This window comes from Venturia canescens, chromosome 4 (assembly GCF_019457755.1).
Source record: "Venturia canescens isolate UGA chromosome 4, ASM1945775v1, whole genome shotgun sequence".
NCBI classification, from domain to species: Eukaryota; Metazoa; Arthropoda; class Insecta; order Hymenoptera; family Ichneumonidae; genus Venturia; species Venturia canescens.
Window position 1 is genome coordinate 13616229 of NC_057424.1, and position 26966 is coordinate 13643194.

The window sequence follows — 26966 nt, forward strand, 5'->3', positions numbered from 1 at the left end:
CTTTGCGCTTGTTTACGCTGTTCAACAGCAAAGAACGAGAAAGAGAAAAAGGCCAACGCGAGAAAGAGAGATGCGAAGCGCCCGAGCATGGGAGCGCCACCATCCGAAACTGTTTTTCTTTATCACGAGAATACGTTCGACGAGCGGCGTTGAGAACCGCGATGGAAAAAATAATCCGCGACTGAAAAGTATGAAAAAACTCGAAATTTTGTCATACCAAACTGGGGGCAGCCACGATCATTTTCACCAGATCAGAGATCAGTTCACGATCCCGCACCACTGCAACCGACTTTCTTCGTCGTTCCGTCGACCCCATTTCCATCAATTTGACCGAAAATTTCATAAATATCAATCCGAAATAACGCGGTGGCCGAAAGAGTGTAAAAACCTTAACGTTTGATGGGCAGGAAACAGGAAATAATCCCTCTCCAATGGTGACAATAAATAACTGTCATCGTTGCACTGATGAGAGGAGCAAGCATTGTACAAAACGTTTGATCGATAGTTCGATAATATACAATGGATCGTATATTTAAAAAAGTATATATATAAAGATGGAAAAATGAAGGATACTGTTGATAGAAAAATGCTCAAGAAGACGCTTATTTATAGATGTGTTCGTATAAATTGAAGGTATATAAAAGTCAGTCGAGAGTTTATTGGGTGTACTTGAAATTTTAGGGTGTCGTGGGCGCGCGAAAGTTCAAGCGAGCAGGCAGGTAGCACGCGCGTTTGCTTTCGTAAGTGCGTCGCGGTGTGCGGACTTTGGTAGTTGATTCGTGAGTGTGTTCGTGTATGGGTGTGTATGGTCCCCGATGTCGCGGGCATTAGTCAGGCCGTCAGTGCGGGCCAACGTTTTACGAGGGTTTAATGCCCCCGAGGTGCATTCTAATTGCGCCAATAAATCCCAACGGAGAATCCAGCAGCAGCAGCAGCAGCAGGAGCAGGAGCAACAGCAACAGTCGAAACGGCGGGTATCGGTAGTTTTGGGTAGGCAGATCGGGCCAAGTACGTGTCATTGGCATAGCTACCATTATAAATGAATTTAAGTATATAGATTTGTATTCATATATTATATTTGGAGTTTTAACATTGCAGGCTCCGGTAAAAACGTGACAATTTTGAACGCCAGGTAGCTTTTAACTCGGAGAAAATGCTGAGCTTCTTTTTTTTCTTCGGCTGAATCGAGGCTGGGAAGGAAAGACTTTGAATTTGGGAGGGCCATTGGAGGACGGTAACTGTCAGAGGGCCACGTGGTTTTTGACAGTTGTTCAAGAGCCTTCGAAAGCATTGGACAACATTGGACAACAAATAATTACTCGATTTAAAAGCTCATTGATTCTGTGTGCGCATGTATTTTTATCGGAACGACTCCGTTGTCATTCTTGGCATAGCAGGAGGAGGATGTTGAGCGAGCCAGCCGAGAAGATGAAACAGAGAGCTGGAGCACTCGTCGCGGGGAGTGCGCGTATAATAATTTCAAAGGCACGATCGGTACTGCGAAACTCGTTTAAAAGGCATGCAACAAATCCCTTGAGAGTCGCTCGACTCATTCACGACTCAATATGCCACGTACCATCCATTATATTGCATTACATCACGTTGTTCATCTGTATAAACACGTATGCGCGAATATCTATAGATTGACAAGTTGTACGACGTCCTGCTGCGTTTTTCTTCATTCCGTGCTGTTCACTTCGCGGTCAGCCATTTTTCCCCCCTCTCCCTTTCAGCCCGGAGTAGAATATGCATATTAAAAAAGTAGTGTATAAGCGTAATTACGAGAGCGAGCGGTGTTGAAGAGCGGAAGGGCGTAGCCGAAGGGATTGAAAGCGCATTAAAGCGGCTCGAGCCCTTTTCTCGTGAGCAATCGAAGTTTACGTGAATTCAGAGTAGTCTCACGGCGCACCGCGCATGCGCGTGCGTGCAGAAGTGGATCAGCACAGGTAAAAGAGAGCCTCGCGCGCGCGCGCGCGCAGAGAGGGCCCTGGTGCGCGAAGGGAGAAGAAAAAGGGCCGGGAATAACAATGAACGGGCGCAGCGGGACCGAGAAATTCTCAGCGGGATATCCTCGTGGCACGTTTTCGGCGCGATGCAACCAAGCTGCAAAATTTCTTGCCCCCCCTCTCCTCCTCCTTTGGCCCTTTTCACCGGCCCACCCCTCCCGATCGCTTTATTTCTTTTTTTCACGAATATAGTCATATCGCCTCCTTTTCAAAAGGGCCAATCTCGCGGCCTCGCGCGACCTTCCTGCCTCCTTTTTCATCTCCAAACTTTGTCCTAGATACGTCGACGCACACATGCCGGGAACGGCGATGCGGAGACCTCCTGCCTCACCGAAACCCAAGTCCTTCTGCCCTTTACGCCGCAGAAGCCGATACTCCGCAGTTCCGACCACGAATTGAGAAAGGGGGGAGAGAGAGAGAGAAAGACGCACAAAGATGGGGACCCGTGGGGGATAATAGCGCGGACCCATTGAATAGATCAATTTACAATGCCAACGAAATGAGCAGCGCCCTTATTTCCCTTTTGCTCTTCTCCCTCTTATGCCCATGCACACACTCACCGACTCTCTGACCCATGCCTCGTGTGGTGTTGTGATCACTATTTTCTCCCGTCTCTCCAACATTATTTCAACGACAGGAGCCCCCCTCCGTACTTCGTACGAGCGTCCAAAACATTTTTTTTGCATCGCCTCGTACATTTGAATTAAAAATTCGTTATTTGGACGCATTTTTTTTCAGGAATCTCGATATTCGACAACTTTGGATCTTTGCAACGAGGTACTACATAAATTTTCCTATTTTTTTTTTTTCTCTTCTATGCAAATTTTCGTTTCAATATCGCAACGAATCAATAAATAATTGACTGAAAAATTTATTTTTCACGTGCTGCTCAAGATTGAGCTCGAATGTTAAAAAATTCGTGATGAATATTCCCGCGAGTCTTACACGACGAGCAACGTGTGCGGTCGCTTTTTTATTATTATTATTATTATTATTATTATCGCTATTATTGTTATTATTGTGATTATTGTTGTTATTATTGTCGTCTCGCTAGGTATAAAACGAGCTGTCCGGGCCTTGTATATCTCCGGGCAACTATCGACGAGTGACGACGTCGTCAGGACGCAGACCTCGCGCGGCTTATGGCCCCTCGCACGTTGTGCGGTGAAAAAAAAATGGCCGCAAGAGGATTGTCACCTGCTTATCTTGTGAGCCCACGGCGTGCTCGTTTTTTTTACGGTATATGAGTGTGTAGAATGCCAATGAAAAAGGCACACACGGATCCTCGGGTCTCGAGTTTCAGACTGGCGTGTGTGCGTGCCAGAATTATCGGAATTGTACCGATTTTCAATGAAACTTGGAAGCATTAATTACGCTACGTCGGGTCGATTGAACTTTCGTATTTTTTTTTTTCCAACTTTCCGCATGTGTTTCTCAAACACTTTTGGGGCCCAACGAAATTTTTTCTCAACTCGTTGTTTCACTTTTTTTCGCGATCCCTCAGCATTATTTCGAAATAATTTGTTAAATTTCTGGAAAAGAAAATTCTCTTTGAAACTTGAAAAAACGCAGGAAAACGATTGAACGTGCTCATTCGTGATGGAGGCTGTGCAAGATGGTGGATCATGGTGCGTGGAACAGAGTGAGAAGGAGTTGTGAGCCGTTTGAGTCGAGGATTCGAAACCCTTTGAACCCTGAATTTTTCTACCTGCTCGAAAGGGAGAGAGAGAGAAAGAGAGAGAGAGAGACGAGGGAGAGACCTTCGGTATAGAGTTTCTGAGTTTCAGCGTTGTTCTCTTTCAGCATCCATCATGAAAAAGAAAAAAATAAAATCCCTTCGATTCGTACGGTAGAATCGGAGAAGAAATTCCACGAAAGCAGAGAAATTGAGTAATGTTTGTTGTTCCAAAAGACCTCGAGTTTGGACTACGAAGTACAGAAAAAAGAAAATCATTTTATTCTCATTTTCGTGGAGTACGAAGGAACGGAGGTGAAGAGAAAAATTGTGTAACCGGTGAGAAAAGCTCGACCGAGACGCACGAGTTTCGTCTCAGCCTGAGCAGAAACACGTATAAGAGTATAAGAAATGAGAAAAAATGATGTGGCATCGAGGGCTTTGCCGGTAGAGGGCTTAACTCTTATCTCCGTTATCGCGAGGGAGAAGCCACTCGAAAAAGCCCAAGATCTTCCAGCTACCCGTGTTACCTGTCGACAATTTGTTTTTTCATTATTTCCCTTCTTTTCTCTTTCGTCCTCTCGCGCATGCTCGAGAGAATAAATCTCGGCAACGCGCAGACCCAAAGAGCAAGACGAAGAGGAAACGACGGAGGGAATGAGAGAGGAAAAGTGCTGGGTAATTAAAAAAATGCAAGAATCAACACACACGTGGAAATAAAAGACGTCGTGCGAGAACCGTGCCAACCGCGGGCGCGCGGCGCACGGTGTTAAACGCCACACGATCTCTCTGCACACATTACTCTCGCTACAGCTCCCGCAATATAATTCGGTAAAACGAAGGTTTTATCTCGCGCACCGTATCACCCACTACGCTACATTATTATTTCATTTATTCCACGTTTCATCATTCGATCCCAAATTTTCTTTCGTACTTTCATTTATCTGCTAATTATTTATCATTTCGTTATGTTTTTCACGCTGTTTTTCTCCCTCGTTGAAAATCACAACGAAATTTCAACGCCACAATTCGAACTGAAAACTCAACTTTCTTACGACTTTCGTTCAACGATCGTTCCATTTTGAAAATCTGTTAAAAAAAGGCTCTCGAACGCTCCAAGCTTTTGTACTCGAGTGCACGGAGAGGGGGGACACGATGTGCGCAGGAGGCTAAGGTTTTTCGTTACGTTATAATTCCCCATGGAAGAGCGTGTATTACAGAAGTAATATATATACGTATAGAAAGACGGATGTGACGAGAGGAGGAGAAGAGGGAGGGAGGCAGGGAGCAGAGGAGATTCCGTCGAGGTCTCTTGAGCAGCCAGTAAATCCGAAGAAGATGAAGAATACGAGAAGAAGCGTGGGCCTCGGCCGAGGAGGTTTCCTGATGGTGAACGTTCGAATAACCGGTTGCTCTTTTCTCGAGCGTGTGCTGCTGAGAGAAATGCCCAACGAAGATCGATCGCGTTTTTCGAATGTACATACATGTATACACGCGTGTATGTATGCGCGTAAAGGAGGCAAAAAGAAATTTGCAGCAAAAGCAAGCAACTTTTAAGTTGCCCGGCTGGCCCAGAGATCGCGAGAGAAAAAATAAAGAGCACGGCAGCGAGAGGGAGAAAGAGAGAGAAAGTATAACGTTTGCGTCCTGGAATGTAGACGGCGAAATGGCTGTATATATATAAGTTTTTAAAAGGGACCGAAATTGTTTCGCGCCCGCGACCGCACGCGCGTTCCGTTCTCGGATTACGTCCCGGAGTGTGTTGCATAGATATGTTCATGAACGTGCGCGTACGAGTCGGAAGATTGGGGGGAAAAAGTCGATTTTTTAAATGGGAATTGGATTATTTGATGGATCGAATGAAAGAGTTGCGGGTTTGTTGGAAAACTTGAAAAAACACGAGTCGGTCGGAGATTCGAGATCCCGGAGGAGCAGGTCGAGAAAAAGATTTCGTTGAATTTTTTTTGGTCGCTGCGTCGGGCTGCGTCTCACAGCACACTTTTATAGAGGAGAAGATATTTTTTTTTTTTTCAATTTTTGTCTCTCTCGCTCCGAAGAAATTAGTCCGGAACGTGGGATTTATTTAGAGGGTTGGTACAGAAACAGCGGTTGGGATACAAAAATAATTCTGGAGCTCATTTTCGTGCGGTGTGGGTTTAAAAAAACAGGGAAAGCCAAAAGGGTCGAAAATTCTTCACGGATTTCTTCCCTCGGTCTCACACGTGGCTTCTTAAAAACGCTTTTCCCAACGCGCCGATTATCTTCGACGCAGTCGTTCCCCCCCCCCCCCCCCTGAAAGTCCTTTTCCTACGAGAATTCCCTCCCCCCTTGCTCATCGTCGGAACAAAAAAGTGCCTAATGGACGAATGATCGTTTTTTTCAGAGGATTTCCCCTCCGAAATACCTTCCAGATTAACGTCCTCGGATTCATGACGTCTCAGTCGTAATTCCGGCTCGACTTTATCCGATAAAACATTTCTGCTTCATCCGATCTCGTACTGACTCGCGTTCAACGAAATTAGGACTCACCTGTTTTGAGAAGACCGCAATGTCCTCGTTGAAACTCTCGGACGAACAAACGTCACCGCCCGCAACACCGGGCTCACGTGGCGTGCACGTCGCGAGTTCACACTTTTCGAATATTAGTGCGAGCAACGGGAACAGGGGATGTCTGCAACAAAAACAACAAATTTATCAGAAACGGTACGACCACGATGTCCAGAAAAATACACGAGAGAGCAGAAATTTGATAAAAAAACAAAATCATACGAAAATGCGTCAAAGCAGCCTTAAAACCGTGAAATTTTGGAGGAGAAAAACGACCGAAAGAAAAAAAATCTGAAAAGTACGAAAACGAGGCTGAATCAAATGCTGTTACGAGGAGCTTATAACGGAAGCAAGATCGAAGAGAGCAAAGCATCGGTGCATGTGTCCGTCGATGCGCTTCCTCGAGCTTGTGTGTGTGTGCATGCCAGCCAGGAAAGAACGGAGGCAAAAGGCGGGACTTTGCGCGCGAATATAACGTTCTCTCGATCCGACGGAAGCCGGTGCTTCTGCCACTGGCGAGCATGCATGCAACACTATCTGCCGAAAGAACAGGGAGAGAAGCAGCTGTTTATCGTTGCACCCTGGACTCGACTGATCCTCCTTCTTCTCTTCGAATTTATATAGCCGTGTATACAGCTATACACACTCGTATATGGGCATAAAAGATCGTTTTTTCATCGATTCTCGCGGTAACTCGATACAGTTGGTTTTAAAAACTCTTGACCCTAACGAAAATTTCGTGCGAAAAATCAGTCGTAATGAACACAACAAAATAAATACCGAGTGTTGAAAATTGTGGGAAAATAAATTTTGAATCAAGGACGTGTTTAGCCTCAAAAGTGGTGAAAAAAAATTGCAAGTTTGTGAAACTTGAGGGAAAAGGGATTGAAAAATTGGACGTTTCACGTTTGAAATTAACGAATGAAAATATTTCCCTGCACGGAGAACCGATTTACAGGAGAATTGATACAGCTTTCGCGATTTAATGACGAATCTTCGTGAATTTGATGACATTTACGAGAAAAATGTTACGTCGAAATGGATTAATGTTCGACGAGGTGTAAAAAAATTGGAGCACGTCGTATGTGGGGAACTATGCAGGGAGAGAGAAAACGGTGACTGATAAACAAGGTGTCAGGACGATGTGACCGCAAAGGTAATGATATGATTGGTCGTTGAACGCTGTTTGGGGAATTTGCGGTTTTGTGGTTTCCGGAAGAGTAGAAAGAGAAGTGTGTCTAGCATCCCGGCTTTTGCCGAGCAAACCCGTGGCGCGAAACATTCGTTTGGCCTTTTTTCATTGTTCCATTGAATTTACGGGCTTGTGAATATACAAGTGCGTTATGATTACCGAACAGCCGGAGGAATTTGATTCGAGAATCAAATACGGACATGACGATGAGATTTAATCGTCCGAAGCACCGTATAATTTATCTTTTACTTTGAATTTATAAAACCGCACACTTTTATTCCCTTTTACGAAGCGATTCTCTGCCTACCGATTCATCCGGCGAATGTACATTTTAAAACAGCGAGAAATTTTGAATTCCTGAATTCAGGGATGCTTCGATGAAAAAAAAATGATTTAGCGCTCCAGTGTCGGATCTCATCGATCGATGAAGTTCTCAACAAAGTTTCTCAACTGATGAAGTCTCAAGGATGTTTTTGTATCCCTTAATTTTTTATGCCCGACGATCACGAGGCTGCAATGGCTGTCATTAATTTTTCTTCCTTTTACACCAGACAGATTCTCTCTTTTATATTCGACAACATGAAGGAGGCAAGATTCACACTCGACTTTAGCCGGCTACTGTGCATGGGAGTCTGTGCTCGGTCAAGTTATCGCGCACGATCTCGCATTAAGGGCCGTTCTCTTGCGAGGGCGGTTATGGGGCTTCTGTTCAGCGAGATTCTCTCTCTTTTCATCCTGTGCTTTTTTTCCTCTCTCTACTTTTTTCCTCTCTTCGCTTCTCCGCGTACTGAGACCATTATTCGAAGAAGCAGAAGTGAAAAAAAAGAAAAACAGAAAGGCTCAAGAAAAAACGGAGACAATCAGCTCACTGAGGAAGGAAGGAGGCCCGAGGGAGGACTTGAAAAATGGCGAGTAAAAAACGTTGCGTTCGTTGGGCCTCGAAACTATCGGAAAAACTGGAAAATTCTTCATTCAAAAGGCAACGATATACTTTTCTCCGTCTTTGCATCGACTTTCTGGGCACTGATATTCCTGGAAACGACGCGAAATCGTTTGCCCTTAAAACGTTGGCGCACGGGCTCGCCTGCGCTCGCGGTTCTATCGTCAATTTAGCTCCTTTCGGTTTTGCACGATTGTACGCACAGAGAAGAAACGCGCGGCAGCGTTGTAAGAGCTGACGCTGTCTGCGCGGGCAACGTCAATTTGTCGAAATTCGTTCCGAATCGTTTTATGCCCCGGGCCATAAGGCCGTGAACCTACTGCCGCTACTACTTCGCGCCCCGGCTACCATCGACACACAACTTCCCAATGACCTTCTGTCCCTTTCATTCCTTTTTTTCTCTCTCCTTTATTTTATACTGCATTTTTTTCGAGACATTTTTTTTCATCTTCTCCTTGTCCTAATACGAAAAAACCCATTTTCTCAACATTTTTTTGCGTCTTTTTAATCTCCTTCTAATCTGTCAATTTATCGATCCCGATATTGATAGAGAAAAGGTCAAGATAACGATCAAAATCTTACGACTTTGGAGATTTTTCGTCTGGCGATTGCGGGAACGTGGAATTCTAAGTCAACAGTTTTTGTCCGAGCTTATCAATTAGACGGTTAGCGTCTGGTCCAGACTGCTGTTATCCCGGTTACGGAGTCGTGATCCACGCGCACTCGCTGATAACGAAAATGTGACGAGAGTCGAGAATAAATGTCGGATAAATAAGAAACGCGAGGAGAAAAGAGAACATAAATGTGTCCACATAAATTTGTTCGAACAAGACTGAGAATTGAAAAAAATGTATGTAAAAATATAAAAATTAAAAAAGCATATTTTTAATTGCGTTATTAATCAGGTTCGATAAAAAAAGTGCCTCGAGGCCGCGTTCTCTCATTTCTCGACGACGATTGTCGGCTTCGCATGGATATTCGTATGTATGAACTTTTTTTACAACTTTTAATTCGAGAAGCGTTGAATAAAAAAGTAATTATAAATTGAAAGATTTGAGTTGATGAAATATTCGAGAACACACGAATGAAATAATGAGGATAAAACACTTGACGGAAATGGTTGATTCCCGAGTGCGGACTTTTTATAGGAACGTCGAAAAAAATGAGTTTGTCTTAATTGAGAAAATTTCCTTCCGTCAGCATATTCCGCGTTATTTTTCTTCCTTCCTCGTTTCCTTTTTCAGCGCGCGAAAGAATGCGATACTCGAGAATCTTTCTGGGCCAAGGGGCCTCGAATTTCGGGCGGGGGCGCGAGGCCTCCGAGGGTGAAGGAGAGAGAGAGAGAGAGAGAGAGAGAGAGATTTTTAAGAGTTCGCTTATGCACGAAAAACTTGGAATATAATATCCGGGCGTTCCGAGAATGTTTGAGGGAATCGCCCTCGAAGGGGGAGCAAGCGAGAGAGAAAAAAATAGAGCGAGAAAGAGAGATCTCGGGCACACGACGAGTAGACAAATTGCAGGTTAGCAGAAAATAATAAGCTCCCGTTTGCCGCGCGCGCGCTCAAATTTCGCACGGGTATACCAGAAATCGGGCCATCTTTTGCGACTATAAATCACAAGGCGAAAGGGAAGGGGCGCTAAATGCGCTTCTTGTCTTCTTGCACAGACTCCTTTTTACTTCGTCTCTCTTCCTCGTTCGTTCACACGGCGATTCGCAAATGTTGCTCTCGAATCCCAATTCCTGATGAAAAATGTTTCTTCGTGACAGTTTTCATTTCACAGGGAATGCCAATTTTCCATAAAAAAAGGAAACTTTTTTTCCCTCGTAAAGAAATTGACTGTCCTGCTGCTTGATATTCCCTCAAATCTAGTTCCAATTGATTAAAAAAAATAAATGCACCGATGGTGAAAAATAAAAATCGCATTGGTTCGTCGACCGAGTACACTTTTTTTCTCGCAAGATTGAAAAGAAAAAAATGGAAACTTGTTTTGTCGATACAACAAATGAAATAACGAGCAAAAAAGGTGTTCGAGAAATCGTGGTCGGTATGCACAAAACGGATCGGTTCGTACGGCCCGATAAGGTTCCCTTGGAGCTCGATGTCTCCATTATCGACGTCTTATTCTCCGTTTGCAAGCCTTTGGGCGAGCGACGAAAGAACGAGAGAGGCGCGTGACAGAGCGCGAGAGAGAGAGGGAGAGGAAGGAGTAAAAAAATCGCTCCCGCGGTTTGTCCCGAGATGCGTGCGGGTTGTTGGGAGTGCAAGGTGCAATTAATTTTCGCGTTCGCAACAACAGCGCAGCAGCCTCGATCCCAACTTTTTACTTCTTCGTGACGGACGAGCAAATTTTTTTTTCTTCGTTTTTTCACGACTTTTCCAACGATAATGAGGCTACGATAGTTCGTAAAAGTAACTGGACCGTGTCCAGTGCTAGAGATCCAATTGAGTATTCGTATTTCCAGCTTTTTGTTTCATTTACTGCTAAGGAAATTCGAGTCGCGTTATCCTCCACTATTTCACCTCACGAAAAGCTTCAGCCAGCAGCTCAACGTGCTCGAATCGCTGGATTCGTTTGAATTTCATAAATTCTCAGCGACATACCCAAAAATAGAATCGATCCTGAAATAAGCAAAATAAAGGAAATTAAAAAATTGACTCGTTCGCATCTCCCTCCCCTAACATCGATCGAGCCCCTTCCAAAGCTATAATCCCGCTTTCATTACTTTATTACAGTTATTCACATACAAACGACTATTCTTCTAGCCCCGAGAGCGACGTTTCGAGCTCGCGTGTGCAAAAAAAGCCCTCAAAGTACTCCAGCTCGTAGGACATTGTAATTGGGGTACGGAGCCGAAGGTACAATAAAACGGAAGCGTCAAATTGGCATCGGAGCTTTCAAACTTACCCGTAAATGGCGTCTCTGTCGCGTTTCTGGACCTCGGGTAAGGCAGAGGCGGCGGCAGCCGCTGCCGCTGCTAATACGTGCTGCGGAGGTTGGGGTGGTGGAGGTGGATACTGAGGATGCGTCGGCCCCATACCACCGAGGTGAGGGCTGTGATGGAGTCCCGATACACCTCGCGCGTTTCCGTGAGGATCGTACAGCCCTGCACCACCACCTCCGCCGCCACCCTCGAGGTAACCCCCGTGCAGCGCGCCATCGTCGTACTGAAATTCACAACAGATCGATTTTAGTATTTTTCCAGACAAAAATTTCAACATTTTTTTCATTCCATTTCGTCATAATTTTACTATTTTCTCCTTAGAATTTTTATCACGCGTCTTTTGCTTATGGTTTCTTCATCAATAAACTCCAAACTCTCTGGCCCATGAAATTTTGCAAAGATTCATCAAAATTTCAGCCACCCGAAACTTTATCAATTGAGGCACGCCGTCGCGAATATTTTTAATCGAGCGATCGTAGCAACAAGAATCCCAAATAAGTTATACTCTCACTTTTCTCACTTTTCGATTGGATTCCCATCAATTATTCTACGAGTGTGAAACCGTCGAGGGTTTTTCTCAAAAATACTCGGAAACACGCCCTTCCATTGACTTTCTCCTTCTCTTCCACTCCCATAAAAAACGCAGTCTTTGTACGAGCAAACGTTTGCGTCGATATTAGTAGGTAATGCGGAGGGAGAAACGTTCGTTAAGTGGATCGTGGGAGGATTTGGGAGAAGGGCAAGGGCCGGGGAAGGGGGGGAGAGGAAAACACCTCGTACACACCTCGTTTCTCGTGCGTGTACACGTTCACACCGTAGAGCGTAGCCATGGCTATACAAAGGTGGACATATGTTGATGAGTATGCGTACGTGTGCGGGGATGGTTAAACCGGTACTTGACGAAATTAATGATACATTTGGCACGTCTGTACGCTCGCGGGGAAACGCGCCGTTGGCGGAGCAGTGCCCCGAACGAACGAAGCCCTCACAGGCCTTTTCCGTCTCATTGTTCAACATTTTTCCCATATTTTTCGCGGCGTGTATGAAGAAGAATAAGAAGAAAAGAAAAAATGGGAAAGGAAATGTGAGGAGAAAAAATGTGTTATTTTTTGGAGGAAGAAAGAAATGTGCGGTTATCGAAAAAACTGGAAAAAAAAGGCGAACGCCCATGAGATACGTCGTTGCAACGTTATCCGAAGGGCGAGCGCCCTCGCGCAGGTGGCGTTTCTCCAGCTCGCCGTTTGAAGCGTCGTGAGAAATTTGGCGAAAATGGTTTTCAGCGTTTCTGGAAATCCAGGAAAATTACGGCTGACAATCGACTCTACAACAGCGAGAAATCCGTTGGCCGGGAGCGACCCCCGATAAACGCCGAAAGAAGCAAACCCTTCGGTCTCTGTTCTGTGATCTGAAAATTCAAGAATCGTCAAAGCGAGGTGAGAACAACGAGAATGAGAAAAAATCGTGCGCGGCCGGAAGAAGAATGTGAAAAATAGGATAATCGACTTTGTAACATAATTAGGATCCCCTGCTCGACGTTCTCGTGGCCGGCAGATAAGGAAAAAAGCTGTGGTTAAGATTCGAGTAAACGCGAAGGAAGAGCGCGGATAAATTAGCATAAATAGTTTTGACGAGAAGGTATAAAGATGGAGGGAAGAAGAATAAGAAAAAAATAAACGAAATTAAGAAATAATCTACATATTTTTTCTCTATTCGTGCATATATACGCGTATACGCGAGGAATGGATGTTGAACGGTCTCTCTCGTCGCGTGACGCTAATTATCATTCCGGGTCTGGCTCTTCCTCGTCGTCTTTCTCATATAAATATATATAAGTATGTATATGCTGATCGGGCCGACACACAAACATTATTATAAATACATTCCGTGAGCCTAAACACGAGTAGATTAGCCGGCCTCGGTAGTCCCCTTAAAAGCGAACGAAACAAAACAAAAAGAAAAACCAAAACAAAAATCTGCTTTAATTAGCCCACGAATTTACGATTATGCGTGTATTTGTTACGTTGACTTATATTTAAAAACCGACTGAATATATACGTCTCACTCAGGAAAAATTAACACGAAAATGTATTCGTATAGGTTAAGTCCGGCGCGAGTGTTTTCCCAAGCAGTGGCTCGCGCCGAATAAAGCAACGAAAAACACCACACACACACACACACACACACGGACCGAGTAACTCCCGGATTCTTACTCTTCTTATTAGCACTATTTTTCTCAGGGGAACACAAAAATGAAGACTCTTTAGTGCATTGAAACGAGAAAAAAAACTTGCGCGATATGTAATTTATTATCCGCGTACAGGTGACTCTGTGCATAACTGTATTATAGGTGAATACGTTCGGAGACTGCCGCGAATAGATGGAAACTCGAATTGCCCAGACTCCCCGGTATAAAAAGAAAGAAATAATGTATTTGTGTGTGTGTGTGTGAGAGAGAGTCTTATATACACGTTTGTATAGTTTAATATGTACGAGACTCAAGTAAAAAAGGCATTGCCAATAATTCACGTTCACCGTGTGTCTATGCTACCCAGCTATATGAAGATATCACTCGTCGCGAGAGAACTTGTCGCTCTTTCTTTCTCTCTTTCTCCCACCGGCCGAGAGATTTTCTCGCGAGTTCTCTCACACAGAGTGGAATATATTTTAAACTGCCGCGTGTTGCGCACGAGCCCCCGAGGAAGTATATCCAGCAATAGATTCTGTGTTGTGAAGTCACGTGATATATATACGAGTGAATATTTGTGTGCGTTTGTGTAGTCAAAAGTGCCTCGGCGTATTGAAAAATTTCGAAATGTTCGTCACGGATTCGCATGCGCGTTTTCAGCTATGATTTTCGAGGGGATCCTTAAAGTTTTAGCAATGATTACTTACAATCGTGGGGCTTTCGTTCAATTTGCGAATTTCCTCGGCTATTCTCGACGATTCCGGCGCGGTTAGAATTTTGAGGTTATTGCCGCTCACTCTCTTGTTCGGACTCGAGTACAAGTTTGTAGAATTCACGAGATGGAAGAATTGTTTAGATGAGAAAACAAAAACAATGGACAAGAGTTTTTTGAGATTCGAATCCATCGGAATTCTCGGAATAACATAAGCGAACGCGTTACGTACGTGCTATCCCGCCAGATTTATCTGCGTAGTGACGCTGCGCGCGCGCGTAATATTATTGGACATTCGCGCGTCACAGCGTTCGACTTATTCAGGCTGCGCGACAATCTCTGCGAGATCTGCCGACTGCCTCTTATAAGGTCACTAATTATCGTTGCCGCGTTCGCTTACCAATGCTTACGCGTATAGTTCAGCTTCACTCTCTCAGCTAAATACTTCGAAGTTTACGGGACGACATGCAGGCGCAAACTCGCTTGCTACTGAGCGAGCTGATCGAGAAACAACGGCGCTAGTTATTCGACGCCACCGCGAGAGGGCACGCCTCGCAGTCCTTGTACGCGGCCCGAGTAGCGACAAAGCTAAAAAGATGTCGCGAGGCAAACACCAGTTTTCTTACAAAATAACACCAAGTCAAGCGCTGAACAACAGCTAATATCACGATCCGTTTTTTTCGTTCGGTTTTGTGCATTTTCCCAATTTATTCGATAAATAGAGGAATCAACGATTCGAGCGCGTTTCTTCGCGATAAAAAAAATGGTGAAACTTCGAGCAACAGATCGCGAGAGTGATATTGACGAGTTTAAAGCATCGGAGAATCGAAGGAATGCTGCAGGTACAAAAATCTGTTCGGGTCAGCTCTTAGATCTCCCGTCGTCGGCCCGCGAAATTGTGACACGCTTATATAAGCCTATCGCGTTTGCCTTTTTTTTCTTTTTTCCCCTCGCATACCGTGTAAGCTTGCACGAATATGGCGAAAATTGACGCAGATGTCGAAAATTACCGAGAGAGAGAGCGATCAGCTACTCATTATTTCGTCGATTGATGCTGACATTTGAAAAAGTACATAAACACACGAGCCTCTGGGATATCGCGACCGCTTGAAAACGAGACATATGGGATCGCGGCATTTCAAATACTCTTCTTGCGTGGAGTAAAGTCGTTGATCTCTCTGCGCGGCATCGATCGCGATACGTTATACGTCATCGCTCATTTGAAAAAAATAATCATAAAATTACTCGCGATTCGGCACAATGGATTCGTGACATTTCGCATAATGGGGAATCGACTTTTTTTTCATTCTTTTTTTGCATCAAAATTTTATTTCAAACATCGACAACATTTTTGGTCAACTACCCGATACTCTTCGGTGAGAATTTGGTCAACTCCCGTGTCAACTCGAATAAACACGTTTTTTATTAACTTTGCGCTGTCACTCGCTCCTTTCAATATCGTTTTTTTGTTGTTTAGCCACAATTTTTCCGCGACGTTCCTGGGGCCAAATTGAGCGGTAAATTGCGTGTAAACGCGACCAAGGTTTTTCTTCGCAACTTTTGTGTCGTCGTCGTCTGAGAGTCAGGCACCAAAGACGTAAATAACGAGAGACGCGGTGATTACAACGTGACCGGAATAGTGGTTCGTTTATTTTATTCAAAGATTCAATTTTATTTAGTGACAATGTAATTACGAGTTTGAATGAATGTACAAGAACAATCGAAATTCATTTATCGACAACAATGAGAGGCTTATCGAGCACGCTCGTTCGAACGCTGTTTTCGCACGTAAAAACATGTGTCCATGCTCACACGTGAAAATCCGCCGACGGAGAACGCTTTTCCGCTATTTTTATATTCTATTATTATTTAAATATTTAAACTCGGGGACCAAACAATCCCACAAATAATTGCACTCGGACGACTCCGCTTTCGATGAATAAACTGCTCGGAAGCGAATTCCGATCGACACTCGCGGAAATAAATAACTGAACAAACGATTTTCAAAATATTTTTCACGCGTTTTTTTCGAGATCTCATTGCACCGAAAATTCTCCTCTTAATTTTTGGTAGCAAGGACACAGGCCAAAAAATCTCGTGAAAAAATGAGCCGAAAAATGTGTTCCAACGATTCTCGAGTCTCGACGACATCGCCGCACTTTTTTGACACTCGATTAGCGTACCGTGGCGCGCAAACCGGGAAAAAAATCCCGGAATTCCCGACGGGTGAGACTGCACAGGGGAAATTAGCAACAGAAATTGGCAGTCACTTTCAGAGGGTAAAAAAACTGATTTTGAAAAAATTTGAGACTTTGTTCACGTCACTATAGCAGCTAGCAATACTGCGGGAGCTCGCGCGTTCCAAAGTGAAAAACGAGAATCGAAGAAATAGCTGCGGAGGATCGTTATCAATTTGGCGATTTCCGATATCCACGAGACGATTAATCCATCGCGTATTTAAACGTGACGTCACTTTCGAGAGGAGAAATCTTGGCTTTAACGCTTCTCTGACCGTAATCTGCTCGTGTGTGTGTGTATATGTACATTTTTTTTTACTTTTAAATACGTACAGAAATACACCCGCGTTTATAGCTTGAATATGAGTTTTCTTACTCACCGTCGTCGCGCACGTATATTTGTCTTATCGAATCAACGAGATCGCAGATAAAACGTACGTATAATTTCGTGTACATTCTTTTATCGTGTTAGGCAAACGGAGGAACGAGAGAAAAAATAAATCGACACGAAACGGCGCTCGAACAATTTCTCAAACAAAAAATTTCCAGTTTTTTATTATTATTGCTGCCGAGAAAAAGAGAGAGAAAATCTTTTTTCCAACGGTCCCGGAAAAATGAGGGAGAGTCGAGGGGAGCGAGAGCTGAACGTCTGGGAAAATGGTTTCTGTTTGTACAAAGTCTCTCTCGGTGACGCGTGTTCACGATGCGACGGGCCGCGGGATCCCGAGCGACCAAGGCTCGCGCGAGCAGCATTGAAAAAATCTCGATCACCCGGAGAAATGTGTGCGCGCATTTGTCAATGTGAAATTTGGCGTATCCGAGCCGGCAGAACTTCGAAATTAAACCAAATGCCAATACGAGCCAATTATCATACGATTAAGTAATCAATCGATCGATATTTCACGATTTATCGACAGACGCGCATTAAGAACTCTCGAGCTGTCACACACAGACCGCGAAGCGAAAATCATCCTGACGGAAAAACGAGACGAGCGAGAAACACGCGCGCTAGCTAAAACAGATGCGTGGAAATCATTCGCCAGACACACTTTTCTCCCACGTTTTCACTAAAACCCTCGAGAAAATTCAAAATTATTCACAACTTCAATCCCTCTCAAGGGAATCGCGACATTTTTATTTCCCCGAGTCAACAAAAATCAGGCGTGACAACAGTTGCTTCCAGATTTTTGACAATTCAGCTGCAAATCTTTCCGAGTTTGTCGAAATTGAAAAACCAAAGACCCCCCAAAAACCTTGAGAAATGGAGCGAGATTCGAAGACCCCGAAAATTTAACTCTTGCCGTGTCTTTGTTGGGATTTATCTGGTTTTGTAAATGAAAAACAGAGTATAATTTGAAGGAGGAAAATGATCGGTGAGCTCGCTCATTCATTCATCCATTCGGGGATCGACACGAGAAAACTACGAATCTGTGGTAAGGAATCCACGGACGTACATGCGAATATAAACAGAAACGAACGAAGGACACAGCACGAAAGATTGTCGAGAGACAGGGGCACACGTGCGTGCGGTTCGGCCGTCGGGTTTTTCTCACTGTGGCAGTTCAAGTTCGAGTTACGAATCGAGATCGATAATAATAAGAGTATTATTATCATTGGAATCATTGATGGTGTCATCGATAGTCTGAATGTCGATAAGAGTCGTGTAATTCGTGTGTTTACGAGATCGTCAAAGTGTTTCAGACGATTTTTCCATGCTCTTCTCTCTCACCGCGTTCATCGCAAAGGGTGCGCGCGCGCGCGCGTAAAGTTGAAATGTTTTTTATACATGTGGTAAGAGGGATTTCTCGATCGTAAATACGGCGGGAGAGTAGTAGACCGATAAAAATCGATGCTGCCGGGGGAATATTGCACTTTTATTCCAAATTCACGAATTTACTTTTCCCGAGCGCGAGCGCTAGAGAGCGGCGCTGTAAACTTATTCACGGATTCTATTCGACGAGATCCTCGCGGGGCGATTATCGGTGTTTTCGTGCTCTCTCTTTCTCGTCCCCGGTCTTCCGTCCGGCGGCGGGGCGCGAGGAAAAAGTTTATACGACGGAAGCGATTTCGTCGTAACGCGCGACACGTCGTCAAGAGACATTTTACCTCGCCGGGCCAAGCTTTGCGTCGAACGCTGAGAACAAGGATAAAGAAGGGCGCGAGAAAAATGGAGAAAGGAGAACGAGAAAAAAAAACGTTTGGAAAAGCGTCGGAGGTACGCCAGCCTTCGAGAGTCCCGAGCTCAACCATTTCCCCCGCCGCAAATTTTCAACGTTTCACACTCGCAGTATAATTATTAATTGCTAAGAAAAGTCTTATTTGTTGGCACCGAGTTCCTCCTCGTTAAGGGCTAACATTATTGTACATAGCATCAGTATATTTATATTAGTAGTCGAATGACAGACGTACCCTTGGCTGCGCCATGAACGCCCTGGCCGCGCCGGGGAACTCTGCGTGCTGAGCCACCGTAGCGGCTGTATTTTCCCAGAGTAACGAAGATACAACCCCCTAAATACACTCGCGGCACCCTTCTCTCGGAGCGCTCTCTCGCAACGACGAGGTTTTATCTCTCGAACTTGCACCACTTTAGAGGTCTCTCGTTTATTCGACCTTTTTCGGTCTCTTAACCCGTATCAACTTTTCCCGGTTCGTAATATACCTTTCGTGTATAAACAACGATATACTCGCAGCGTACGAGTTTAAATCGACGCGAGGTGTTTGGTCGACACCTCCTCCCGGTCGACGTACGACCCGGGACTTCGCGACCGGGATCGCCTCCGGCGCCAATGGTACAAGGGCTCGTAGTTTATATTTCCGTTGTGCCCCGGCGAATGATGGAATATCTCGAACGTTTCGATCTCGAAAAATAGCCAATGCCGATCGAGTCAAGTTCCCCCTGGACGATGCTTGGGTCGCCGAGGCTTATATTTCTGCTGGAGTTGAGCTCTCTCGTTGGCTTATTTTAAGAGGCCCGGGACAAGTATTAACCGGCCGCGAGCGGCGTCAGCAATGCAGCGTCGCTAGGGACGAATTCGTGTTCTCGTCCTTCCTCATCGTTGCTCCGCTCGCTGATATTTCTTGTGTCGACTTAATTATTCTCTGAGGCTCCTTCGGGAGAGAGGGTGGTGTTATCGCCTTGAACGAAAAGCGATCGATTTTTTCGGGGCTTCAGCGAGAAGATCGAGTCATGCCGAGGAGTCGGGAGAAACAAATTCCTGCTGGAGCTTTCGGCACGTGCCGATATTTACCGGAGAGCAAGTAACCCCTGAGCGACGATTATTCACACGATTTTTTACATACACCGGAGTATGTAAATCTTGCCTGTTCCCGCGCACTGTCACTTAACTGAAGAACCCGATACCTGTCAAACCGTTTGGCAAGCTCACGAACGAACGATCACGCTACGAACAAACAAATAAACTGAACAAAAATAATGAAATTCTTCACTTTCAAGTGCACTAAATATTCACGAATCGTCTCACTCTCCAGGAGGTTAACGTAGCTCCGACCACGGCAAATTCTCCCTCGATCTTTTCATTCCCGCCACTCGGCTTCGGCGACTCGACCCAAAAATTCAGAGTGTCGAAAATCTCGATCCGCAGCCCCGAACAACGGAGATATTGCTCCGCTTACGTTCTTGCTCGACAAATACGTCTTCGAATCCCTCAACCGAACGTATTTTCGTTGCGTCTTTCAGCTGGTTTTTCGAGCGAGGAATACGATATTACGGATAGTCGCAGATCGACGACACCGTCGTGACGTATACCAATAAATAAGACACTCGTGCGGTGACCGCCGAGGAATTTCCGTTACACCGTAGTAACAATCAGAGACAGGAGAGGAAGAGAAACACACGCGCACACACGACGAGCGTATACATATATGTATATAAATAAAAATATATATATATATATATGGATATACACGAACGCACAAACACACTCGAATCACACTCTGAATAAGAACCACGAGAAGGCTGATAGTCGTAGATGAGAGGCCGGCCGTCTTCTGTTTATATTTATGTTTTTTCGTCTCCGATAATCTCGATAACTCTCGTTACATATCCCGTTGCACATGGACGCTCGTTGAGCAGAGCTCGTCGCACAAGTAAGTATGCATGTATCAGCGTATGTACATTAATCCTTTAGCGAGTGCGACGACGACGACGACGACGACGACGACGACGACACACGTTGAGCCTGCTATCTCGTCGGGAGTTGTTGTAGCACGCGTATTATTCTTATCACCTTAGAATAAGTGTATCGTGTGAGGTATTTACGGGGGGTTCTTCCCCGCAGGCATTCTCGTTAACAATGATTCCTCGGGAGTAGCGTCTTCCCGGTGGTATAACAGCAGCTTCCGGCGAGCGACGTCGAACACGCGCGTTTAGCCCGATAACCCGATCACGATGTCCCGCGCGACTTCGCACGAGTTAAGAATCTTGGTGGCGCGGAAAAAGCGAGAGAGAGAGAGAGAGAGAGAGAGAGAGCGAGGAAGGGGTTGATCGGGGCGGGAGGGGGGAGGGGGTGGGTGGGGGTGCGGCGTAGTCAGTGCGACGATCGGTGACGAGATCGGAAGGCTTTATCCGTAGCGTTGTTTATTCCGGCGGACGTTGTTGGCACGCGGGCGCGCGTTTAAGCCCGTGTTCCAGGTGTCGAGTAAATAAATAAAAAATCGCGTTAAAAGGAGAAACGAGGACGGTGTTGAGTATCGCGAACAATGAGCGAAGGTGGAACGCGCGAGGGACCCCCGAGATTACAATATCGTTCGTAATAATATAATAATATATAAACCGCGCGCGCCGTGTTGCTTTACGGGTTAAATAGTAATCGCGACGAAGGAGCGAAGCGAGCCGTGGAAGCGCGTTGCGTTTAGATCCTGCGCCGTCCGCAGTCGTTCGCCAACTGTCAATCACCGCGGTGCACCGGGACGGAGTGGGAGGACGATCGTTCGCCACGCCCCTCCTCCACGTCCAATGCCCCGATCGTCCGCCCCCTTTGACCGTGGCGCCGCGCACGGCTCCTCGAAGCATCAATGGATCTCCGCCATCGCTACACTGACACACGCTCGTCGAAGGCTCCCGAGCGAAGCATCTTCGCGTACGTATCGACGCGTACGCGCCCGAACACACTCGTGCACGTACACGCGCCCTTCTCGCTCTCTTCCTACTCCGCTCTATACGCTGCTCACCGTTTCGCCGCTCGGGGCGCCACGATCACGCGCTGCTCACCGGCGCGCGCGCTTCGCCCGGCTCGCTCGTCGTTCCCACTCCCTGCCCGCCCGTGGCTCGCCCGAGTGGCTTTGCGCTCGACTCTCTCTCTCTCTCTCTCTCTCTCTTTCGCCCTCTCTCCCGTCCGGAAGACTTCCTTCGGCGAGAACGCGCGCGCCCTCTCTCCGTCGCGCCACCCCGAACGCGCAACTCTCGCGCGCCGCATCCCCACCACACTCGCGCTCCCAAGCCACGGCCTTCCTTCCGACGTTTCCTCCGCGACTCTTGGCTCTGTCTTTGCGCGGCTTTCCCGCTCGAGCACGATCGGCTCTCGACGCTCCCGCCGCCGCAACCTTCGACGACTCTTTCGATCTTAGGCTCGGCGCACTCGTACTTTGCCAGGCCGAGCTCTCTGACGTTTCATACTGCCCCGATGCTATACTCCTGCTCCGTACGATTAGCGGACTTGGTCGAAAGACCGGCTCCGTTCGTTCAGGCTGCTGCCTCGTCGACCTACCTCCGAGAACGCTCCCGCGGAGACGTTCCACCGTTACAGGAGCATATTCCGCGGAGCTAATCACCGGATATTTCCCCATGAGAGTGCGGGGCCCCGCTTTCATTCGACAAGTTCGTAAAACATTCGAATTATTATTAAACTCAACTTATCTCGAGCGTATGTCCACGCGTATAATGAGATTCGAATAACGCGCCGTTCTTCTGTAAACGCAAGAGAGCACGAGGAGGGTGAAATACGGTGAACGAAACAGCTGACTCTCACGCGCGCGGTCTCGCCGACCCCTATGCCGGGGAATTGGGTCGCGCGAACGTGTGCTTTCGAACTTTGAATGGTATTCGCTCGTAGTCGGGTGAGTAATAGCGTCGGGTGGCGGCGAACGGGGGCCGAGAGAGCTGGAACTGCTCCGGCGTGTGCTCCACGCTGTGTATGCTTTGGCCTCGTGTATGCCGAACGACTAGCGGGCTTGCAAAGAGAAGAGGGATGATGATAGACCAGCCACGCCGCGACCAGCAACATGGCCAGGCACGAAAGGGTGAGAAAAGGAGAGCGCGAGCGGCGTGCAGGAGCGAGAGGAAGAGCGAGCCGCGCTTGTCACCGGCATCACTCAGTGTCTCTCCCGTAGTTTCGCTCCCGCTCTCGCTCGCCCTCTGCGTCCGTCGTTGGCCTTCGCCTACAGCCTCGGTTTTATGAGCGTTCCTGTGTATCTGCCCCGGATCCCGGGGGCGCTTGCATTCATCCGCATTCCCGCGTATACGCCGCCCCATCGAAGATGGGCCAGACTATAGGTTCGTATATACCCGGAGCCCTCGCATCGATACGTCGACGACCTCCGACCCCGGGGCACGTATACGCGCCGGGATGTTTAAAGCCTCGCGAAAGCGAAAGCTCCGCGCGCGCGCGCGCGCGCGCGTCAATCTCGAGCAACGTTGGTGCGCTTTAAGCCTGAGAGCGGAGCAGGCGATCCTACAATTGTGGAATCCAAGAAGCGCGAAGGGACGTTGTCGAATGAGGCAGGAAAGCCGGTGCTGGGGATTCGTGAAATTTTCAAATTTCCGGGACTCGGTTGCCTGCGCCTGCATTCAAAATGTGATATCGATTCGAAACCACCTTCGAGAACGGAAGCCAAAATTCCTCAAGTTGAAGCTTCGAGGTTCCGATTCGCATCGCTAAATTATCGGGTGTCAACCCCCACAGCGGAACGTCCACACAGTTATTCTCTAGTCCGCATCGCGCATGATGATGCTCCTCGAAGAGTTTTCATTCCCGCGGTAAGGACGAGGTCCGTACCAATTCTTTAGAGGCCACTGACCTAGACCCATGAGGAATTTCTTTCCGCAGGTCATGGTGCGCAACACGAGCGCGCGTACACAATTTTACGAGAAGCGAGGCCCGCTCGTCGCGGAGAAGCGCCTAGCTGCGGCTCAGCTCGAACCGTCGGTGCGTCCCCACCGCGCGCGTTCTCATATTGTCCTCCACTTGGTATAGAATTGTCTTTATACCCCCTAAAGTTGGTCCTCTACTTTTCTATTTTTCTTATACCTGCGCGCGAGCGTAGAAAAAGAGGCGAAGGAGTCTGAGCTTGACGAGTGCTGCAGCGGAGGAAACACCCGCCTGGCTCCGAAGCCAGGAACACTGCTCTACTCTACTGCGAATCTTCTGTCTTTACGTGTGCGTGTGTGTGCGCAAGTTGAAACCGAAGGGAGAGAAAGAGACACGGCGAGAGTACAGAGGGGAAAAGGAACATTCTGTACTGCGCCCGGACACGCTCTCCGTCTCTCTCTCTCGCCCGTGCAGCCCTGTTATTTCGCAATAAATCACCCCGCGCCAGATATAACTCGAGTCGACGTTTACACGGAGTCGTGTAAATATCCGTCGATCTCCGCCGGCGGTTTCGTTGAGGGTTCCGGGCCCGTCGTCACCGTCCAGCACCGCGTCTGTGTGCTCCGCTTGCGCGCGCGCGCGCGGGTGTGAGCCTCGAAGATGCTGCGTGCCGCCGGTAGCCTCGCGCGTATTTACTCGGTCAGCATCCCAACGCGTGACGTCACTAAAACATTAGCCCGATTGCATCGATAGTTTAATTAAACTATGGGATGAAACCTGAGCGCTGCTCATCCGAGATGAGGCAAGTTTGGCTGTGTGGCGCGATCGAGAAGGATACCTGAGGCACCGCGATGCAGAACGCGATCGATTTCGAGACGCGCGATCATGATCCAGCAACTTGGGCAACTCGTCAGGCGAGATTTGGCCAATCGTTGAACCCCGCCGGCCTCTGGTCTCTCCACGCTCGTCTTTTGCTTCGTTTCCAATATCTTTCGTGTCAGTCGCCTCTGTCGTCGATTCGCATCCGATTTTCCCACGACGATCCGCGCTCAGCGCGAATTCGAATATTCTCAATACTATTTCTGCGTCCAAGTTTTTCGGAGGCTCTCGCTTTTATCGCTGCTCGCGGTTATCCAGGTTTCATGGCCCGATCGCGCGATCCGGCGGTAAAAAAGCTCGTGGTTTTTTCCCGCTGCGATATCGCGTCGGCAAGACTCGAACGCGCGCGGCGCGTTCGTGTCCACGGATCTGTATACAAGGCTTGCTTTATCCATGGAATTACGTATGTGGACTAACCATTACGGGGGAAGGAAGAATTATAATTCGTTGGTGCGGAGCTCGGGTTATAGGGACGGATCGCGATGCACGCACTTGTGCGATGCGGTTAGCTAGTTCGCGCTGGCACTTACACCGAGATTCGTGGGCTCGGCTTGTTCCTTCTCCGATGGAAGAACGCTCGGGGAACACGCGATTATGCACACGCAGCCTCGGATCTATCTCGGCGCTATGCGGGCGCGTGTGCGCGCGAAAATTTCCGAGTGTTTGCGTTATAATTTTCCGGTGCATGTGTCAGAGCTTCCGCCATAGCGTTGAGAACCGCGCCGCGGCATTGCTCCCTGTCCGTGAGCGCGTTGACGAGGATTTGCGCATGTGCGTAATTCCTTATTGCGCGTCTCCTCTCTCCGGGTGCGTGCCTGTACTGTGCAAGCTCGCCGAACGCGAAAAGCACGATGACGACGAGAGTTGACGCTCGGGATAACGGGAACGCACGGGAATTGGTCGCAATAATAATTTGCTCGAACCAGAGCACGTAAGGAAAACGAGCGACGAGCCAACGCAACCGTGCGCGTGCTCTCTCTCTCTCTCGCTCACCGAGAACACCCAACGGAGACCGCATAAAAGAGACCTGCTACGATTATCCGCGCCACCGATCTACATACACATTTTAAGTACACACTCTCCCCGACCACCCTCCTCTCCGCTCAACATTACTACATATATCATTTGACGAGCCTTATAAATATGCAGCTTTTATACATCTACTTTATTGCATTTTATTACCCACACGATTATTCGCCCCACGTGCATGTGCCAGTATCCCTTCCTGCATTACGACATGTGCCTCATACTTTTCATACTCTTTTCTTAGCGCTATTCACGATCCGAAGATTCTTACTATGAGCGTTCATTATAAGTTCCTCGCATTGCTAGACTGCTGCTTCAATTCGTACACGGCGAGAAGAAAAAGTCATTGGAGCAACGAAATGCGGGATTACGAGGTTAAAAATGCGATTGAATGACCAAAATTGTTTTAGAATAAACTACGGATTTATTCTCTCCGAAAACATTGCACTTGAAGGAAGAAAACATCAATTGTTATTGGATCGACAATGTTTTTTCTCAGTGTGACTGAAAGAAGACATTAAACTGCAAAAAGGTGGATTTATTTGAAGAATTTTAGCCTTGGGGATAGATAAAAAGGATCGAGTGCCTTCCATTATCCAGCAACGGTCGTCAAATCCTTTTGCTTTTTTAACTCATTTAAAATTAGCATAATTCATTAAGATTTTGCAGAGCTAATCATGAGCTAATGGTTTTTCGTCATCGGAACACGTGCTTACAGCCAGGAAACATGGTTCGAGTATATTCAAAGGTCTATTAAATTTTGTGTATCATCACTTTTGCAACATTCATCCTTGGCTCTCGGTGTGTGTGCCAACTTCAATTAGTTCAACGACATTACAAATTTCAGCTCTGTGTGCTATTCAGTCTTTGAAAATACATAGATACGCTCCTCTCGCGAATGTTTGGAATTGTAAAAGTGTGCTTATGTAATTCGAGGAGAGCGAGAATAAATTCCAGGACCGATGGACGAGCGCTCCAAAGTCCTGGCTATCTTAGCCTACTTGAAACTCACACGTTTACACACTTGCACTAACGTGCGCGTAGTGTGAATGTGATACCACTCGAGAGTCGATTAATTCTCATGTACCGTGAGCGTGAGAAAAAAAATCTATCAGTGTACCCACACAGTCGTTTGTTTAAAAGTTACGAGCTCGAGGTGGAGTGACGTTTGACATTTTCCAATAAACTTTATATACAAATAATGCAACGCTTCGTCCCGATAAGCATTTTCTCATAACTAAAAACTTTAATCATACTCAAAGTCATAAATTTATCAGACGATAATCGTCGATCATTGTTTCGTTTTTGATTGAATTTATTCTCGATCAATACCGAATTTGTGTGCGCGAGGTACCCACACGATTTGGAGGGTGCCAAGGAGAGAATTCACGGAGATACGAAATTTCACGGATCGCTCGTTACCTCGTCCTTAATCAGCGGCGTGAAATTACGGTTACGTGCTTGTCGATTCCTCTCCTCTTTTTATCCCTCTCTCTTCCACTCTTCATCTAACAGCCTCCGGAACATAACTTAGCCCCTTGTCTCTCCTGCACTATACCGTTATCCTGCCATTCGGA

General features: G+C 46.7%; 1 protein-coding gene across 8 annotated transcripts in view; it reads right to left on the reverse strand.

Moving 5' to 3' along the window:
- The window catches only part of hth (homothorax), a 365547-nt gene extending 343904 nt beyond the window's left edge, over positions 1-21643 (reverse strand). Inside the window, exons 1-4 of one of the 8 annotated variants that reach the window (XM_043415956.1) lie at positions 18848-21643; positions 11268-11527; positions 10964-10981; positions 6211-6352 (exon numbers count right to left, since the gene is read on the reverse strand). In XM_043415956.1, the coding sequence (XP_043271891.1) occupies positions 6211-6352; positions 10964-10981; positions 11268-11527; positions 18848-18862 (435 nt within the window). In that variant the 5' untranslated portion in view covers positions 18863-21643. Of the gene's footprint in view, positions 1-6210; positions 6353-10963; positions 10982-11267; positions 11528-14196; positions 14552-18847 lie in introns of those variants that run through there. The other 7 variants (XM_043415954.1, XM_043415952.1, XM_043415951.1 and 4 more) reach the window with 7 other exon arrangements.
- Between the last annotated feature and the right edge of the window lie 5323 nt (positions 21644-26966).